Below are 21229 nucleotides of genomic sequence, written 5' to 3'. Positions count from 1 at the left end.
TATTCTTAATATGAAAAAGTAAGGTATTTATATATTGTTAAATGGATTGCTTGTCATTTCTGTGGTGAGGCGAGGGATATGTATACAAAAAAAATTACATGCATAAAACAAAGTGAAAAATAAATTGTTACTTTCCGTTTAAGTTAAGCTATGTGATAAATCAAACAAGAAAAATGGTTTTAGTTTGTTTTGCGTATGATAAAAGATCCTATGAAGACCTATTCGTCCTTTCCACTCTCAAAGTAGCTGGGCCTTGCGGAGATATCTTTTATGATGGGTGCTGGGGCTACGTCTCAAAAGAACTAGTGACGCTTCCAGTAGCCAAAAGAATCAACCAAGGTAATGAATCAGGCTTTAGTGCTTCCCGCACCTCCACCTATAGGGAAAGATGCCCTAAAATTTGGCCAATAAGATACCTTCGTCCCACGGGCGCAGTCGAGTCTTTAGCTTCTTAGTAATCGGTGATCAGTATTGAGCACTATACAAGTCGGGTAGCCCCATATAGTACCACACGCACTGAGCCTAAGCCGAACCCCCTCTGAATCGGGTCTCTGTGCTGCCCGGGTAGTCTTTTCCGTGGGATGATTGAAGGATTTGAAGCACCCTAAAAGACAAATTTTATGTTTCAAAATGTAACATGACCATGGCGGCTTATTTGATGCCTACCCCCAACAATCCTAACCTAAACTATAAATTATTTTATGGCCCCTATGGGGAAATTTAGTTTGTTCAAGTTATGATTGCTTTTAGGTGTCTTCCTTCACTTATGGTGTGAAAAAGTAAGCTCAAATAAACTATGAACAAAAGCTCTTGAAACTTGATGCCCTTTGTTCAAAGTATAGAGTAGCTTAGTGTGTGTAGTGCAATGTGTGTGTAAGTGACAAAGTGAACATAAAAAGTGGAATGATGTAGATATACAATGATCCTTTACAAAATCCTCTACTTTTACTAAGTTATGCTTGTTCCTTACCTGCAAATAAAATAATGTGTGGTTGATGGGCCACTTACTACCTTTCTATTACACTATGTGAGCCTAAAAAGGGAGATGGAAAACCAAGTGCTTTGGGAAAGCTTTCAGATGCAAGCCCAGGATCGTCTAAAAGACACAAGGGAAGCAGGGGCTACTCCCTTTCTTTAATAACACTCGGTTCCTAGTCCCACTGCTAATGAAGTAAAAATGCTTTGGTTAGTAAAAAAATATGTGTGGATTATGGACCACGTACTCCTTTACTAATTAAGTTATGTGACTTGTGAAAAATAAAAAAACAAATTAAAAACGATGTCACACTTCGTTTCTCTTAAGAGGCTAGCTATAAACTTTCATTCACAAATATATAGTGTTCAATTAAATAAACAAAATTAATCTAATCTCACAGTTATTTTCGCAAATGTATATTATAAATTGAATGTATGTAGATAAATATGAGTAGATATGCATTTTTGAAACCAAAATCATAACAAATTCATATGTAAAATTAGGCCAACTTAAATTGAAAAATCATGCAACCCAATATAGTTTTGGTAACCAATTTATTTTAACATTGCAGACTAATAAATAGTAACTGATACAAATAAACCAAATTATATAAACAAATATTATTTTAACTCAAAAGTAAATGTAGTTAATTTTTTATAAAAAATAATTTATATTCCATAAAATTTAATTATATGTTAAGAAACTCGAACTAATCCAAACATACTAAATTTATATGTTATGAAAACTAAATAAATCAAAATTCTAATGAAAACTTTCCCTGGAATGCTTGATTTAAGGCAAGAAATGGAATATTTTTTTAACCTGAAATAACAAAATCAACCAAAATCACTAAATTCTTATTAACCAAACAAAATCCTAATGAAAACTTTTCCTAGAATGCTTGATTTAAAGCAAGAAATGGAATATTTTTTTAACCTGAAATAACAGTTTTTTTTTTACTAAATCAACCAAAATCACTTAATTCTTATTAACAAAACAAAATCCTAATGAAAACTTTCCCTGGAATGCTTGATTTAAGGCAAGAAATGGAATATTTTTTTAACCTGAAATAACAGTTTTTTTTACTAAATCAACCAAAATCACTAAATTCTTATTAACAAAACAAAATCCTAATGAAAACTTTTCCTGGCATGCTTGATTTAAGGCAAGAAATGGAATATTTTTTTAACCTGAAATAACATTTTTTTTTTAAGAATATAGTATATGTTTCAAAGTTTAAGATGACCGTTCTTTCAATGATCACTATAAACCAGCAAACACGCTATATCATTATTTAACATCTGCTATTTAATATCTGATATCACCTGTAAAGATATTATGCAGAAATCGGAGGACACCAGGCTTTTCTAGATGCCACAGAAGTATGTTTGAATGACTATTTCAGCATCTCTTTATTTATAGAATTGGATCCAATATTGAGTTGCACGACTATAAAAAACTTAGAAAACCATGTGAAATCGTAATGGTAGCATCATAAACTTACCTGTCAGGTCTGAGAAAGCAGTTGTAGGTCTGAGAAAGACGAATAATCAATACGAGCGGGGGTTTCTCAGAGCTTCCTAAATATTATCAGAGCTTCCTAATCGCTGCAGGCATCTGTAAAGATATTATGCAGAAATTGGAGGACATCAGGCTTTTCTAGATTCCACAGAAGCATGTTTGAATGACTTTGTTCTGTAAAAAAGAAAACAATTTCAGCATCTCTTTATTTATAAAATTGGATCCAATATTGAGCTGCACGACTATAGAAAACTCAGACAAACCATGCGAAATCGTAATGGTAGCATCATAAACTTACCTGTCAGGTCTGAGAACGCAGCTTCAGGTCTGAGAAAGCGAGTTTTCAAAACGTAGAAATGGGTGCCCATACTATTGTTCGCCCTTCAGCTGTTATATAAAACACGGAATTCATTCATCCAGACAGCGAGAAACGTATAATTTAGTGCAGGTAGATACGATCCGATCCGATCGTAAATGGAAGCCGGAAATCTATGCATTCACTGCTAATTGTACCAGTCATATCTACACATCATATCCATTCGCACCATTGCATTTACTGTCGGAGGATGGGCATGGGGATACCATGGGCGGGGTATGGTGCTGCATAAGATACGGGTAAGCATTGATGGCCCAATAGCATGGGATCTATTGGTTGCCGAAATATACATGCCCTTAGGTGGTTGCATATCAGCAAGGACTACCGCCGCTTGCTGATCTTGTTTTTTACACTTGGCGCCTTTTTCAAGTCGATAGAGATAACTTTATTTTTCTATTAATTTATATTGTTTTTTATGAGTGATATTTTGTTATTATTGTTTTATTAATATATAAGAGTTGTTTTTAGTGTAATTTTTTGGATTTTCTTGTACTGGAATTTGTTGGAAAAAATTGAGATGAAATCTTAATTTATGTTATTTAAACTAGTTTTTTATTATATATATGGATTCAACACGGTGGAAACCTCTAGTGCACTTTGATTGCCCATCAAGGTTGTGATTTCAATAAATTCGTGTAAGATTTTAGAGAAATTTGACCGAAAAACCCACTGTAAAAGCTTCCAAAAAATCGCACTAAAGACAATGATTTGATAGCCAGAACAAATTTGAAATTTTAGGTGCGTCTAAGCATATTGCACTTAATTGTCGTGAAATGATAAGGGGCAAAATGGCACTCATTGAATTGAAGTGAATACTCATTCATCACTTTGGAATTTGAGAATTGTATTTTGAGTTAATGAAATGAAATGATGTAACTTATAAATCGGAGAACCCACAGTAAAAACCATTTTTCATCCCTGCTTTTCATCTTTTGTAATTCAATCTTTTTCTTGTTCAAATTGATGATGACCTCGCTCAATTTTCCAAAAATCCCCTCACTAAAAAAACAATGCCAAGAAATCGATGCTAGCATATTCCCATAACTTTCTCTATGTCTTTGAATGCATCACATTCCAAAATGAAATGTTTTTCCGATTCCACTGCTCCAGACTTACAAAATGTACACACCAGTTCTTCACAAACTTCTTTAGACCTTTTTCATGGTCTACAACACTACCAAATTTACCAAATTTAATAAAATTCTTAATGCCAAATAAAATTCCTCCAGCTCGACAACTCATGTTCATCACCAGCCCTTACCAGCGTAACATTCTTGATGTCAGAAAAAACCCATCCTTCAAAGTCTGAGTTTCGAGAAAGGATCGTTGAGAGAATTAATTATAGACCCTTGGTGGAATCACCGCCTTTTACCAGCATCCAAAGAAGCCACTATCCGTCCAGTCTAACTTTGGTTATAGTTCCATAGAAGGACACTAGATGAATTGATGGGCATCGTATCAGTATATATACGACATCCGGATTATCTGAATAGCCGATGGTTTTAGAGCACGTATGACAAGACAGAGTGACGGAAGGGCAACAGGGTAACGTTATTCCCCGGCCGTTGGAGCCCTAGTAGTAGCAGCGGGGATGAAAGACTTAAAACTAATCATTAAGCTTGAAAATGCATAAAAAAGAATACGTAATAATAAAAACGACCTAGCCATTTCTTGACTAGACATGCACCTAGATATTCAATTAAGCATTAACCGATAGAGACCAATGCAAGGTTGAGCCTTCCTTTTGTGAGGCGTTGGTTGAACTAAGTAGGTCAGCAGGAAACAGTTAGATAGAAAGATGTAGGGACCCCTGTTTAATTTGAATTGGTCAATCATGACAAAGCGTTACTTAAAAGTTATTTAATATTAATAAAAACGTGTTATTATGACAATGTATATCCTAAAAACTATTTAATATTTTATTGCTGGATCATCAATATACTTTTATAATTATTTCACACTCATTCACTAATATTTTATATACATCAATGATTTAAAGATTTTCCATTTTTAAAATATTAAATTTTATATCAATTTTGACAATTTTTATAACAAATAACACACGAATCAAAACGAAAATAATTTAACTCAAATTCTATATCATAATATGTGCCACTGGTCATAAATTAAAAATAACAATACCATTATCACTGAAGAATAAATATTCACAATAACGATAGCAAATTAAAAATAACAATATTATTATCAAACCATAACGATAGTAAAGAATAAATATTCAGAATAACGATAGCAAACCATAGGACAAATCAGCATTGCATTAAGTTATAAATCTAAATCTCAACCGTAGAAAGTGCCAAAAGCCATGATTGATTTGAAGTTTGCATTATTGTTAATTTTATATGTAAATGCTCTTTTCGACACCTTCCTGCCTGTGCTATTGAGGAATCGCAGATTGAGTAATTTTGAAAATAATCTAGTTACATAGCTAACATTACAGTAATTTTGAGTTACATAGAAAACATTACACCAAGCGTAATTTTGAAAGCAATCTAATTACATAGCAAACATTACAGTAATTTTGAAAGCAATCTAGTTACATAGAAAACATTACACGAAGCTACCAGGGAGCTAGTAGGCAGTAGACATGTCATAACTTGAGAATTGAAACTGGAAAATAAATAGGACAATAATTTATCACACTCAAGGTGCGGGGGAGAGGATAACAACAACCACTCCTACTATACTCATAAAAGCTTTGACAAGTGCACAATTAATTGTTACAGTGGTATATTAAAGTAATATTATTATAATTTGAGAATTAAAATTGAATAAGAAATATAACAACAATTTATTTTAGATAACAAAAGGCAATTGTCTATAATGCGATTTTTTAAAGTTTTTCTGGTGGGTTTTTCCGGTCAAAATCCGACAGCAATTTATTAAAATCTTAAGTTTGATAGTTAGTTTTGCACAATCAAAGTGTCCCAAGAGTTTTTCAAGGTGCTGAATCCAAATATGCAGTTAAAAAACCATTTTAACTGCAACAAATCAAAAAGAGTAAAGAGAATGGCAAGAATCGCTCCCACCAGTCACAAAAGCTTGACAACACATTTAACTATTGTAAAACGCACACACTTAACTATTACAATTGCATACTGAAGTAATATTATTTCAGATTATGCACGTCCGTATCTCTGAACCCACTTATGTCACGACATTGAAAGACGTACCATTTTTAAGGCCGAGAGATTGCAAGATGCGCGTTACCTGGGTACCAACTCTGTAATCGAAGCATCGGCGTTTGACGGAGGAGCGTGAGATGCAGCAGATTGTGAAACCCCAGAGCCACAACGGGTGGACTTGCTGTTTTCAGAAACATGAGATCTCACAAAAGCAGGCTGTGTGGGATCTGGTAATGTTACAAGATGATAAGAAAGCATCAAATTGATTCGAGACATCGATGGACGAAGTGATGGCTCAGCTTGTGCACATAAAAGTCCAATATGAATGCATCTCAATGCTTCCTCCACGTTGCACGTTCCAATGATGGCTGGATCAATCATATCCACAATATTCCCTCCTCTGTATAATCTCCACGCCTGCAGAATAATCACGAAAAATCGTCATCTTGATACTTTATCGACTTTGGGTAATTATTTTTGGGATCTTTGATTTAAACATTTTTATAATTAGATATTTTGAAAAACATACTGGCCCAATTCCAGTGAAAAATGACTTTTGGAACAAAATTACATAACCTAGATAAGGTAAATAAGCTCAGTTGGACATAAAATGAGAACAATATCAGAATATCTCACCCATTCTAAAAGCGTCTGCATATCAAGTGACAGATTATTATCATTGTTTTTTCTTCCTGTAACAAGTTCCAAGAGGAGAACGCCAAAGCTATAGACATCTGCTTTTACAGATAATTGCCCCTGCATAGCATACTCTGGTGCCATATACCCGCTGCATATCCAAATTACAAAGTCGAAGATTATGTAGTGAGGGAAATTTTAGGAATTGAGTGAGGATCAAGTGAAAACTATTTGCAAAGGAAATCGTATTCCTGTATGCTCGAATGTTAAAACATAACAAAGCAGGTAAATACCCAAAAGCAAAATTGTCAATCCTCTTGAAATCAATAGCACACATTAAAACATATCCATCACTAATTGTTAATAGCTTTAGACAATGTGTAATAATCTTACTAAGTTCCAGCAACTCTTGTGCTGACGTGGCTCTCATCTTCAGGAAATAGTCTTGCTAAGCCGAAGTCTGCTATCTTAGGATTCAGATTTTCATCCAACAAAATATTGCTTGCTTTAATGTCCCGATGAATAATCCGCAGTTGAGAATCCTCGTGCAGATAGAGAAGCCCGCGAGCCACTCCCACTATAATGTTGTAGCGTTTCTGCCAATCAAGCTGGTTGCGTTTGTTTGGATCTGTATCCATGGATGCAGTACGCTAACTAATCATCATGACCCAGATAAATATATTGGAACATTAATGCATTTTTTCAGATACAAAATAGAAATGAAGTGACTCACCGAATAAGATTTTATCGAGGCTTTTATTGGGTAAGTATTCATAAACAAGCAACCTTTCCGATCCCTCTGCGCAACAGCCTAATAGGTTCACCAGATTTCGATGTTGAATTTTGGCCACAAGTTTAACTTCATTCATAAATTCTCTCTTTCCTTGCAGAGATCTTAAGGACAGCTTCTTCACGGCTATTTCCTTTCCATCTTCAATAGTTCCCTGAAAAATTCAGCCAGGTGCGGTGAGAGTAGCCTATAATTTAAGATTCTATAAACTAGTAGAAGATTTCTAGTTCATTAATGTTACCTTGTATACGGCCCCAAATCCACCTTCCCCAAGTTTATTTTGATCATCAAAATTTTCCGTAGCAGCTATCAGTTCCTCCATGGTAAACGCAATTTGCCGATCCTGCCCGATTAGTGTGTCTTCCTCGACTTGGCCATGATCTATATAACGAAAATACACAGCTTCATCATAAATATATAGGGGCAAGCAGAAAAATTGAATCTGTTTAACTTGGATCTCGCAAGCATTTCTTAGATTTCCTGAAGAGAATATATGTGAAAACCGTGTTCAAAAAACAAACTTTAACAATAGTCTAACAGAGCAAATAAAGCTGTATGATATATTGACAATGAGATATAAAGACTTGGGGGATCCTTCATGCAAATACCTTCGGAAGGATTTCGAAATATGATAGACTTCAGTCTCCTCCTAGTTGTTAACACGCATACCAATAACAGCAGAAGCAAGCCGCCAGCAACACCCAAAATTATGGGTAAATTGTTTGAAGATTTGTTGTTCTGCGTACTATTACTGGATGGTGTGGTCTGATTCGGTGGTGTATCAGCAACTGGGCTATTAGGAGGTGGAGACGAAGTCGAATTAAAGAAACTACCCATTTCATAACGAACTGTGCAGCTTGCGATCAAACCCCGTGCTCCTTGCCTTCCACTGTAATTTATAGAAATATAGTTGATTGTTTGTTGCAAACATGATGTGCAGTTGTCTATCGACATATCTCTGGTGCACTGGACCAGACCGTAAATCCTTCGAGACAAGGAGTCTGTTGTTGTTCCAGAAGCATATAATGTAGATCCAGATGTTGCTTCATCTACCAACTTGTTGAATAAGCTGTTAACAGCCTTAATAAAAACATCAGGACTAGGTGTGACATTGTTCGTATTCAAAAGATACGTTCCATCAGTGGTATCCAATTGTCCGAAGAAACTATAGTTCTCATAACGCAAAAAGCAGTTTTCATCTTCAAACCACATTAAACCGCCGCCTGCATTCCCACAATTTTGTCGAAGAGTAGTGTTTGCTTGTTGTGAACAACTGTAGCACTGGTCGGGTGTTGTGTCTCCCCGACATTGCACAAGGCCATATACTTGGCCATTCTCAGAAGTGTTAAACCCTGTGTGGGACGAATCTTTAATAAGCCTAGTCATGACACTGTTCAAATTTCTCTCGTACTTACTGTCTGTTGTATAGTTAAAATTGTGGTGGCATGTAGAATACTGTAGTGCCTTGCAAATCTGCGACTGAAGAGTAATTATCATCAAGAGAAGTGCCATTCCATAGAATAGTTGAACAGCTTGGGTCATGAGAAGTGTCGAGCACGAAACTCTGCCGTGGAGGATTGTCATGGCCAATGGAGAACCTACGATGCTCGAAATTCTGATTTTCTCTGCACACATAGACGCATAGACCATGTTTTTAAGTTTCCCATGCATTTAAAGATTCTACGCGCATACGAGCTACTAAGAGTCAATGAAAGCAGGTCAATGAGTGCCACTGGTCAAACTCCGCCTCCCCTTAGTCCGTGTTATCGAGAAAATACTTTTTAACGCACTCCTGAACTTTCCAAGCTCCTTCGCTAATCTTGGAATGTGTGTATTCACTAATCTATTCATGTGGCTGACGACGACTTCTAAGGATCACTAACAACCAGAGAGAAGTCGACGGTCTTCGTTGTCGGTGGAAGAAATGTTAATATATATTGTTTAATTCCTTGAACATTGGGACCGGCCTAGGCCTAAGTTCAGTCAGTGGTGGAAAAAAATATATTATTTAATCTTTCTTGGCTCTCTGCGGAGACTCAATTCCGGTCTCTTTAATATTTTATTTAATTTTTCTTGGCTTCTTCTGCGGACTGAATATCGAGGGCTTCGATGTCTCTGCCGGGACTTAATTTCGGTTTCTTTTCTTCTTCTGGTTGAATGTAAAAATGTCATTTTATGTGTAACCGCGTTGAATCGAAAAAATGTGAATATAAGTCAATCGATGATCATTACTTAGCTAGGCGGGTCAATCGGTGATCAGATGGCCACCTCCTCCGCACTGGGGAGGGGTCTACCTAGCATCTCCCAGTGAAGAGAGTGCACGTCAATTTCAAAAAAAATAAAATTAATTATAGTAAAAACAAGTTATTTAATAGTTAAAATATGTATTTTTTTAGATAAAATATATATTTAAATTTAAATTTAAATTTATAAAAATAAATGATAAATTTAAGAAAAGAAAAAATATATAATTTTACAAATTTTAATAATGAGAAATTTCTTTTACAAAAATATACATTTTAATATAATGTATATTTTTTAACTTTCACAATGGTTTAGAGAATGATATTTCTTTAAAACCATTGTATATTCTAAATCAAAGCACGGCTCCCTCGTGCTTTGATTTAGAATCCCTCGTGCTTTGATTTAGAATTACGGCTCTCTGGTTTGTTCTGCAGCTCTTTTGCGGCTGATTTCCGGTACTTCTGTGGCGGGGTTTTGATTGACTGTTCCTCAGCAGGACTAGAAACAAGTGCTTGCTGAGATCCATAGATCTGTCTACGGGTCATGCAATCAAAATATGCTAAGGGTTTCTTGCATATTAAAAGGTTTACTGAGATTTTGCCACTGGGTTCTAGATCTAATATTCTGCGGCTAGATCTAGATCTAGATCTAATCTTTTTTGTGGCTAGGTTCTAGATTTAATCTTCTTTGCAGCTAGATTTAGATCTAATCTCATCTTCTGCTTTATTTATTTGCCGCTGAGTTCTACGGGCAAGTAAAATATGGCTCCCAGCTTTGCGAAAATAGCAGCTGACTCATTTCCGTCTTCTTCTGGAGGGCAAGCTCCCACCCATATCGTTAGTGAAGCCCCAACTCCCACTGTCCAGGTGGTCTAGGCTTCACTCGATGAGGCTTTGAAGTTTTTCGAAAGTGCCATAATCTGCTGGTTCAATGGTTTTTGGCCGCAGCTTACAGCTCTCCACAATTGGATCTCGGAGGTATGGAAGCCTGTCATTTCTGATGAAATTAATATCTAACCCTGTGCTAGAGGTTTCTTTATAGTAGATTTTGAAAATCCTGAAAGCAGGCAATGTATTCTAGATTCCGGCCCTTGGTTTTGGGATAAATCAGGGCTATTCATGAAGCCATGAAACCCATCATTCGATCCGTCAACAGCAGTCATAACTTTAGCACCAGTTTGGGTGAGATTGCCAACTCTACCCTTGCATCTCTAGAATCTCTCCTCGCTAAAAGCCATTGGAAATGCAATCGGGGAATTTTACTGCAGGTGCATAGAAATAGAGGAATATGCCAGAACCACCTATGCACACATCTGTGTGGAAATGGACTTCGGCGCCGGATTCCCAGCTGAAATAAACTTATCAAGTAAAGACTATGTGCGGAACCAGAAACTCGATTATGAAAGTGTCTTCTTCAGATGTCGATCCTGCTTTGAGACAGGCCATCTAGCCAAAAATTGCCCAAAAGCCTCCGAGAAAAATTCTGCTAGAAAAACCACCACAGATCTACATGGTGGGAAGGAGCACAAAAAGAACACTACACTGTCATCAAAAAGGAATACTCTAGAGAAAACTCTGAATCACAAGAAATCGGGCAAGAAAGAAACAATTCTCAAGACAAGCAGGGACAAAGCCCCGCCCAACAACAAAAAAGTGAACTTGACAACCCTTCAAGCATCAACAGTTGTGAGGATTTGAATACCGCACAAAATAAATCTTCATTTAACAGCGAAGCAGATCTTCTAGACCAAACTTCTTCTCCGACTACCTTCGAAAGGACGAACACAATGGATCGCGAAGCTAAGACACCAATGTCCCAAGACCTAGAGGAGATGAAGGAGATGCAAGATAAAAGAAGTTGGAAGACCGTAGAGAAAAAAAAGAAAGCTACACCACCAATCTCGCCAAGAAAGACGACGAGCCAGATAATTAAAAACTAAGAAAATTATAGCTCTGATAGACCAATTTGGTCTCAGTGGATGTTAACCATCATCATCATCATATATATATTTTTAATAAAAAAAAGATTGTTAAAAAAAAAAAAAAATATATATATATATATATATATATATTTAAATAAAAAGTGTATGTTTAATAAAAAATAACTATTTTTTTTTTAAATAAAAAATAAGCATTTTTTTGGTTTTTTTTTTTTAATAATTTGAATTATTTTTGTTTTTTTAAATATTAATTTTACTAGTTTAATTTTTTTCGTTAACTTTCTATTTTTTTTAAACTAGTTTGTTTTTAATTTATTTTTTTTCCCATTTTTTGCTATTTTTTTTTTTAATTTCTCTCTATATATATATTTTAATTTTGGTTTTTTCTTTCCAAATTCTTTTATGGTTTATGAGATAATTTTTTTTTAACATTTTTTATTTTTTATTTTTGTTTTTTATATATATTTTTATATTCTTTTTTAAGTAATCAACATTTTAATCTTAATTTTAGTAGTTTTTATTTTATTTTTTTTAAATCTAGTTTGTTTTTAATATATATTTTTTTTTATTGTTAATTTTTCTATTTCTACCTACTTAATTTTTAGTTTTTTTTAAAAGTTTTTTTTTTTTTACTTTTCCATATTTTTGTTTTTTTTGTTTTGCCAATTTTTTTATGATTTACAAGAAATTTTTATTTATTTATTATTTTTTTTACTATTTATTTGTTTATAATTTTTATTTTTATTTTAGTTTTTTAATTCTTATCATTAATTTTATTTTATTTTATTTTATTTTATGTTTTGTTTTTAGTATATATTTCAATTTATGTTTTGTTATTATTATTTTTTTTAACTTTTTTTGTTTTGTGTTTTTTCATTGTTTTAATTTTTAATTTTTAATAATTATTATTATTATTATTATTATTATTATTTTTTAATGTTTTCATTATTTTTTTCTAAATTTAATGTTTTTTGGGGTCATAATAAAATATTTTACACCATTATTTCGAAATGTTCAAATTTTGCTTTTAAAAAAAAAAAGTGTTCTCCCAGCATTCCCAAAAAATTGGTTTTCACCGCCATTTTTAAAACATGTTGAAAATTTACCCAAGAAAAGAAAAGTTGTTATTCCAACATCAACACTTGCACTGTTTTTGATGTTTTTTCGGGGTTTTTTGGCCAGAGTTCCCATTCTGAGTTTATAGTTCTCGTTTCAAAGTTTACATTGTTATTTGTTTAGGTCGCAGCTAGTCAACCTCTATAGTGCTCAGGATCTCATAATTTGCAACGGTCTAAATAAGTGGCCCAATTCTAGCCAGATGACCTGCATCCATGGGCTTGGTAGCAACGTGGTAGACTATGTTATCTCTGATCTCCCTCTATACAACGAAATAACAAATTTTGACATACCACGAGCTTGACTCTGATCACAGGCCTTTACTGATAACTCTCAATTTTATCATGCATATAGATCCCATAGAAGATCATCTTTATAGCCAAAAGAAGTTAATCTTTGATAGAAATAAAAAAGATCTCTTTCTAAATGAATTAAAAACTAATTTGCTTCCTTTATCTAGTATAGACAACATAGAAGATCTTTATCATAATTTTACTACAACCCTCTCATATTCTATTAGCAAGTTCTCAATTGAAGTTTCAAGTAATAAAAGAAATAGCAAAACCAACCCATGGTATGACAAAGATTGTAAAATTGGGAGGAAAGCAATTAAGGAAGTTGTTGATAAATCTCTTAAAATTGGCAAGATAAAAATATACAAAGCTCTAAAGTGTATTCGTAAAAAACAAGAGAATCTCTTACACCTCTTTAAGGTAGCTCCTAAGAAATTCTGGAGGCATATTTTAACTAGGAAAACTAAAGAATAATAAAATTTCTTTGCATGACTAGAATTCCTATCTTAAAAAGCTTTATGAATCTCCAAATGTCATGGATAACTTTGAAACCCTACTCACAACGAAAGAAGTTTCCTTATTAGAAGACATTGATTTTGGGGTTAATCGCTTGCCTAATGGGAAAGCTAAGGACATTGAAGGTTACCAGGCAGAAATCTTAAAAATTGGAGGTCATGTCCTCATCCCCCACATTCACAAGCTTTTCAATCAAGCGGTCAAGCAAGGGTTCCTTAAATCATGGACTCAAAGCCTCATTATCCCTATTCTAAAAGTGGGGATACAAATAATCCCCATAATTATTAGACAATTATGATTAGCCCTCTCCTAGCCAAGTTATATGGTATTATTTTGGAAATGAAGTTGAGCATATGGCTTGAAAATGAAGGTAAGCAGGCTAAAGGCCAAGTGGGTTTTAGAAAGTAGCACTCAACAACAGAGCACCTCATTATGCTTAGGATCATTATGGAGGAATGCCGCAATGATAAATCCAATCTCTTTTGTTGCTTTGTGGACTTTAGAAGGCTTTCGATACGGTTCCTAGAAACAACCTTTGGAACAAATTAGAAGAGCTAAAGGTTCCTTTTGATTTGAGAGCTGCTGCTATAAGGTTATACGAGAATGTAATTACCAAGTTAAAGAGCAATGAGGGGTGGTCGAAAGATATTAAGTGTAATATCAGAGTTAAAAAAGGTTGCCCCCTCTCCCCTACCCTACTTGGCATTTACATCGACAAGCTAGAAGGTTATTTAGAGGAAGCAGGATGTGTTGGCACGATCTTACCTAGGATAGTCATCATCCTTCTTCTCTATGCTGATAATATTGTTCTTCTCGCAAGGTGCCCATCTGATCTTGCTAAACAACTTATACTTCTTAAGGATTTATGCTCTACCATGGGTATGATTGTTAACACTGACAAAACAAAAGTTATGATTATCAAATCCAAGAAGGACACTTACGCTAATTTTATGTATGACAATAGTAACTTGGAGGAAGTGTCTTCCTACAAGTACCTAGGAATTGGTATTCATCACAAGCTCAACTGGAACTATAGCATTGAGAAAAGGATTAATGGGGGATGGAAAACTTATTTTGGTCTTGAAAATAATTGTAAAACGGCAAACCTCGTAATGTGGGATAGAAAGAAGTTCCTCTTTGAAACTTTAGTCACTCCGGTTATCTTATATGGATGTGAGGTTTAAGGTTGTAGCATCTATAGAGAATCCTGGAGAAAGATTGAGAAAATCCAGAAGCGTTTTATAACATATAACCTCAAAATTAAAAGCAACACACCCTATCCTATTCTCCTTGAAGAAGTGGGTCTTTCCCCTATTGAGAGCCTAGCTATGACCAGGCTTCTGTTGTACAAGCACAAACTCAATAACATAGGAGACCATAGACTTCCTAAGCTAGCTTTAAATTCCAGCCAAAACCACCTAAGGCTCAAACGAGGTTGGTATAAAGATGCGAGGGCCTAGTTAAACCATTGGAAGATCGACGAGAATGTTGCATTGCAAAACATTAATAACATTAAAAGTATTGTTACTTCTAAGTTCAAAGAAAAAATGTGATGTGAGAAAGATTTAGTAGCGAAAAGAAAATTAAGATATTATAAGGAGGTCATCAACCTCACCCTAGAATATCAAAAATATCTCTCCGTTTTAACTAGCTCAAAGGAGAAAATTAATATAGCCAAGATTAGAACGAACTCTGATGAGCTCCATAGTGAAACGGGTCGTTAGGTAGTTCCTAAAACACCATGGATGGAAAGGTTCTGCCATCTTTGTAAGAATATGAACATTGAGGATGAAAATCACTTCCTCTTATAGTGCCCCACATACAACCACATTAGATCTCAATTTCAAAATCTTTGTTGCAATACTGACCTTCCTAGCCTTTTATGTCGTCAAAATTACAGTAAGCTCAGGAGGGTTCTCTCCAAGCTTTTTGAGCATAGGAATAAAATCTTAAATCAAACTAAATAATTTGTTTCTTTAGGTTCAACAGACCAAAGTTTGGTCTTAGTGGACGTTAACCATCATCATCGTCATAAAATAACTCCCATTTATTTTAAAATAATTTAAAATTCAAATAAATAAAAATTTTAATAATATTAAAAGAGATAATGAGGTGAAGGAATTGGAGTGGGAAAACAACACTTAAAGGTGTGTGAGATGAGAGACTGCTATGAATTTACATTGATGCGGACATCCATATATTTTTATGGTGTGAAAAAACATTAAACATATTTATATTTAGGTTAGAGATTGAAAACATACTAGATATATTGAAAACTGAATTTTCGTGTTAGAGTTTACAGGGTCATGATTAGTGAGATATTTATAAGGAGTTGTTTTTAGTGTGATTTTTTGAAAATTTTTACAGTGGGTTTTTCTAGTCAAATTTTCCTAAAATCTGGCAGGTATTTATTGAAATCACAATGCAATCAAAGTGCTCTAGAGATTTTCCACCTCAAAAAATTTCACCTCAAATTTTTCCACGGAATTTCCACACCAAAAAATCTAAAAAATAACATTAGAAATAATTCCTATTTATAAAAATGACACCTATTTATAATATTATAAGCTACACTTTTCTAAAATTTCGGCTAAAAGTTCGGATTGCTTTCACTTATCATTCCAACATGTGAGATTGTACATCACTTTGGAAAGCGAACAAACAAAGATGGCTCGCAATTGCTACAGGCCAAGGATTTTTGTCCACGCACGACTTTCATAGAATTTTACGCGAAGAATTTTGCGATAAAGCGATTGTGTATCACGAAAAAAATATGGCGCGCACTCACTTACTGGCTGCGAGGAATTTTCGGGACACAATCTTAGGCGAAGAATTTTTTACCAATTTCTTATACCGAATTTCCGCGTTGCTCCGCAGTTTTACTAATATTAAAAATAGTAACATTAAAATGGAAAGGTCAGGGCGAGTTGTCCACGTCATTTATTTATGTGATTTAATCATTCATTTATGTATTACATCGATTGTACAAGTAAGAGAAGGATGTGGTATATTCTAACAGGGTAACTTTTATAATTTTTGAATGCAAGTATTTGGAACAATTTCACTAACTTATCTCATCTCATAAAGAGATTGCATAGGTTAGAAAAATAATAAATAAAATAAAATACAACTAATACTACTAACAAATAAATAAAAAATAAAGATATCAATGCTTATTTTAGTTTAATCTTTCAACAACACACATCCACGCGTGCACAAATACACATAAGGATAAGATGCTAAAAAACATACACATAAGGATAAGATGCTAAAAAACTTAATTAGTATGAGTATAGGTCCATCTTACCCCTAGATCCATCATAATCCTCATTTTTATGGCACCCTAAAAAATTTGCAATTCCAAAAATTTGCTCTTCCTAGGATGATTAATTGATTTAGAAATAATATGCATATGGGATTGTAAGAATAACAAGAACCTATTGGCATGTGTATATTATAACCTCAAATTCTATTAATTTGTAGTCATCCATTGTTTTTATATAATAAGCATTAAAATCTAATGTTATTAATAAAATATCATCAATGATCCATATTGGATCGTTATATTATTTTTTGTAAATATTGATAACTTTTGGGTGAAAAAGTCAAGGAATCAACTTGCAGGGCTAGTTTAGTGGTATGTTCTAGTTTGGAAAATAGGGTTTGTAACCTTCATGGGTCATTTTAGTCCATAACATGAAATTTTATGGGTTTATATGGTCTAGAAATTGTACCCATGCCCTTGAGAATGATCTAAACACTAAGAGCATCCTAATGGTGTGAGAATAACCTCAACCAAAGTTTGTATGTGAATGCCTTCTAAAATTTGATATACCTTGTTAACCTCCATGGTACAAGTGGATGCCAAGTTAGCTCCCATTACTCGCACACGCGTGACAAACCACATAAGGAGTTTCAAGAATATTTTAGAGTTTTCATAACTTTATCATATTGTGTACTAAGGAAACAAAACCTCTACCACTAAATGGCTATTAGTTTATGTTAAATACAAGAGTGCTAGAAGGGGTTCCATTCTAGGTCATTGCATTTGTTCCATAGTTGAGGAGAGAAATTATGAGTGGTAAGTTAGAGAGAAAAATTGAGGGGGATAAAATTTTGTAGTAGTCTTTTAGGCCATAGTGTCTCAAGTAAATCCATAGAGAGTACCTCTCTCTTTATATTTGCATATTTACATACTAGAGAAAAGAGAGTAAAGTGACCTCGCATTCTAGGTGGTTTTTCTCCCCTAATAGGCTTCCAAAGGTAAACATTGTGATTATTTGTGGATGGTGTGTGAGTATTTTCTATTTCCTATTTTTTGCATTTCATCTATTTCATGCATTTAAGCATAAAATTAATAATTAAGAAATTTGAGATCTAAGGGAAATTAAACTTCACAATAAAGATTTTAGTATTTTAATAGATTTATTGTGATGAACTCTTCTAGTGAATATCCATGTTAGTTAATAGATAATATCGGTATAAAGTAGATTTCTCTAGGGTATTTTTCAGAATTGGTAAGGATAAGGGAACTAATTTAAGGAGAAAATCACATAACCGTAGCCATGGTTGATGATTTTTCTCACAATAACCATCATGATACATCAAAAGAGAGACTTATGAGTTTGTAAGCCCAAGTTAACACAAATCGCAATGTGAACCTCCTCATGGTGGCTCTAGCAAGAAATATTGAATCATTTAGAGATGTCATACATTCTAACTCAAAGATAATATCAAAGGGGGAACCAAAGATAATGAATACCCAGAGAAGGAGTCAAGGAAACAACCTAAGACAGAGTAGCCAAGTTCTAGTGCCATTAACCCTTCATAGTCTTTATTCAATATGGAGGTAAAAGTGGCTATAAAGCCACACAAAGCTGAGATTGATGCAATTTGAATCATTAGTTGCAACAACTAGAAGTTTGTTTCATCCTTCACCATATCAATGAAGACAAAAGATATCATTTACTAGACTAAAGTTAGTGGGACATGCTTTAACTTGGGGGTAAAGCCATATGGAAACACTTAGGTTGGAGAACGATCAACTAATAACTAGGTAGGAGGACTTTTAAAAACCCCATTAAGTTTCAATTCTACCCTATTAGGTATGTAGAGGACTAATTGATATGGTGGTACTACTTTAGGTAGAGGAAAGGGTAGAATGTATTGGAGTACACCACCAAGCTTAAAAAGATGGCAATCATGTTGGGTATCTCTCCTAAGAACCTAGATGTATTCCTCGTGTATTTTAGAGATCTACATAGTCTTTTATGAGATAAAGTGATGCTTTTCAACCAAAGGATAGTGGACAAGGAATTTGTACATGTACAATATCTAGAAAACATAGGCCATAAGAAAGGGTAGACAAGTGTTCTAAGCATGAAGAATGTTGGGAATATTTTAAAGAGGGGAATAATAAGTAGAAATGGGGGAAGGATAAGAAGATGAAAGCCACTCCACACTAGCGGAGGGATCCAAAAAACCATTATAATCATCTGTGTTATTCATGGTGACACCGAGAAAAGTATTGGAAACTACAACCAAATCTAGTTGAGCTTGAAGAATAGCAACAAGGATACAAAGAACAAGATTTTTCTAGCTAAATAATTGAGTAATCAGGTCAAAAGCAGCTCTAATGTGGATGGAAAGAGTGTTTTCACATTATTGTAGAAGAAAGTGACTTTGAGTTGTTGCACATAGTGTTTTCATTGAGGAAAACAAGATGTCATTGAGGTCAAAAGGCATGTCGAAGATAGCATCAATATCACTCATGATGCTTAAGGAGGTAGCAATACACTCTATGAAACACTATGACAATTTAATTTCTTACAAGAAATTGTCACTTGAAGATGGAGGTGTTTGCAAGTATTTGAGTTTTTGATGTAGTTATGATGTCTAAATGATCCTATAAACAATATGGTTGTGTAGGTCCCGTCGATACCCTTCCAATGGTAAATATTTCTCCAGAATACCCATCACGAATGAGAAATTATGGAAATTGGAAGATCAACAGTAGTTGGAGGTCCAAACTGTAGGGAAAAACCCAAAACGCTAAAATGTTAAAAAGTGTGCACCTCTCAGGTGCATTCACCATGCATTGATCAAGTCAATGGCAGATGGTGATTAGACATATACAATATTTAATGTCAGTAAATAACATGCATATTTCAGGTAAATCAATGGTGACCACTAAACACAAATAATGAATGATGTTGAGAATTACATGATTTTTAACACATCAGAGCCAATAGAATGATGACACACACTTTGGAGGAATAGTGGCCCAATTAAGTATTAACACTTGGCACAATTTTATTGGACAAGTATGTTGACATGGATGACACGCAACTCCCCTGCCCACTCAATGATGACATGTCAACTTGGACACATTGTAGCAGTTTACAGGGCATGATGTGGCAGATGGGGTATCACATGCCATGACACATTAGTAATTCATATCAGCATGATGATGTGGTGTCACCAAGGTTTACCATGTGGCAAGAACAAATGAAAGCTTTGGATTGGTGAAATGACCGAAAATGAGTGACACATAGAATCCCTCCTGCACTGCCATGTGTCATGATGAGTCATGTTATGTCATCATGCAGGAGACCAAGGACCCATATAAACTCATTCTTGATGTATGGTCACATGAATTAGGTCACATGGAAAAATAAGGGGCTAAGCATGGGCATTGTCACTCATAATCCCAAATCACATGGACAATTATAAATCACAAATATATGACTTATTGTCGACTTTGGTCAAAGCCCTGGGCTTCTAATCTTTATCCTTGAAGTTTGGTCAGCCCTCTCGGCACCGGACCACATGGAACTCTTATATATAAAAGCAATCACACCTTCCAAAAATCATACAATTCAAATTGAATGACATGAGATGAGTCTTGGTGATCATACGAAGTTTTTTTCTGATGCGAAGAATACGTTTATCATTCAAAATATGATTATACTCGTAAAGGTTATGGTTCTAGTTTCAATGGTTTTTAAAATGACTCCTTTATAGTGACTATCAGTGATGGTGTTGGTAAAACCTGCCATGATTTGGTTACAGGCAGGGTGGTCTGATGAACTAAACAAACTTTAGTTACGTGCTTAAATCTATGAATCGACAGACAATTGGCCCTCACACGTAGTTCATATGAATGTTCAGTGATTAACAAATAAACGTTGGAGGCATTACCTCACATGCAACATAAGGCGTATAGAGCTCCATTAATAACTCTAAGGTCATGAGTTCAACCTCTGCTGGTTGACAAGTTCAGTTTGAAAATGTTTTTATTTTATTTTATATGTAGCCATTATGTTGTAGCATTAGAAAATGTCGATGGGAATTCTATAGATTTGTCACCTAATAAAGGGTTTTCTGTAGACACATGCATGGAAAATGGTATTTTGTAGAACCCTTAGTTTATTATATAGTTTTGTATGGGTTTTATAAGTTTTGGGGGTTAATATTTGTCCAAATTGAGTTTCATAAGAAGCTAGATGATCTGGGCTTAACGATGAATCTAACTAGTGGTGTATGATGCCCTTTTGACACTTATTTGATGACCAAAGTATATTTTATATGTGTTTAAGGGGCTATGAGTAGGTTACAATGATTTTGGATACATTATGAAAGTAGGTTCCAAGAAGGGGATTGAGTAACCTAATTGATGA

At 34.4% G+C, this 21229-nt stretch overlaps 1 protein-coding gene across 1 annotated transcript; it reads right to left on the bottom strand.

Annotated features, from left to right (window-relative positions):
• Positions 1 to 5887: 5887 nt before the first annotated feature.
• LOC149198763 (cysteine-rich receptor-like protein kinase 10) lies at positions 5888 to 9062 on the bottom strand. The gene is made up of 6 exons (XM_089399311.1): positions 8051 to 9062; positions 7684 to 7823; positions 7386 to 7596; positions 7046 to 7280; positions 6653 to 6803; positions 5888 to 6433 (listed from the first exon to the last, which is right to left on the bottom strand). The coding sequence occupies exons 1-6, from the start codon at positions 9024 to 9026 to the stop codon at positions 6098 to 6100; spliced, it is 2049 nt and encodes a 682-aa protein (XP_089255437.1). The 5' UTR covers positions 9027 to 9062; the 3' UTR covers positions 5888 to 6097.
• Positions 9063 to 21229: the final 12167 nt, after the last annotated feature.

Source organism: Pinus tabuliformis, chromosome 2_1, assembly GCF_031772625.1.
Source record: "Pinus tabuliformis cultivar Carrire ecotype Pingquan chromosome 2_1, CPIR1, whole genome shotgun sequence".
NCBI lineage: Eukaryota > Viridiplantae > Streptophyta > Pinopsida > Pinales > Pinaceae > Pinus > Pinus tabuliformis.
The sequence above is the reverse complement of the archived record's forward strand: the minus strand, read 5'-3'. Positions and strand labels throughout refer to the sequence as shown.

Coding starts and splice junctions, on each gene's coding strand:
- LOC149198763 (XM_089399311.1), bottom strand. CDS start 9,026: ATGACAATCCTCCACGGCAGAGTTTCGTGCTCGACACTTCTCATGACC. Junction 7,597..7,683: donor GATTTGGGGCCGTATACAAG/GTAACATTAATG, acceptor TGAATTTTTCAG/GGAACTATTGAAGATGGAAA. Junction 7,281..7,385: donor CCTCGATAAAATCTTATTCG/GTGAGTCACTTC, acceptor CCATGGATACAG/ATCCAAACAAACGCAACCAG.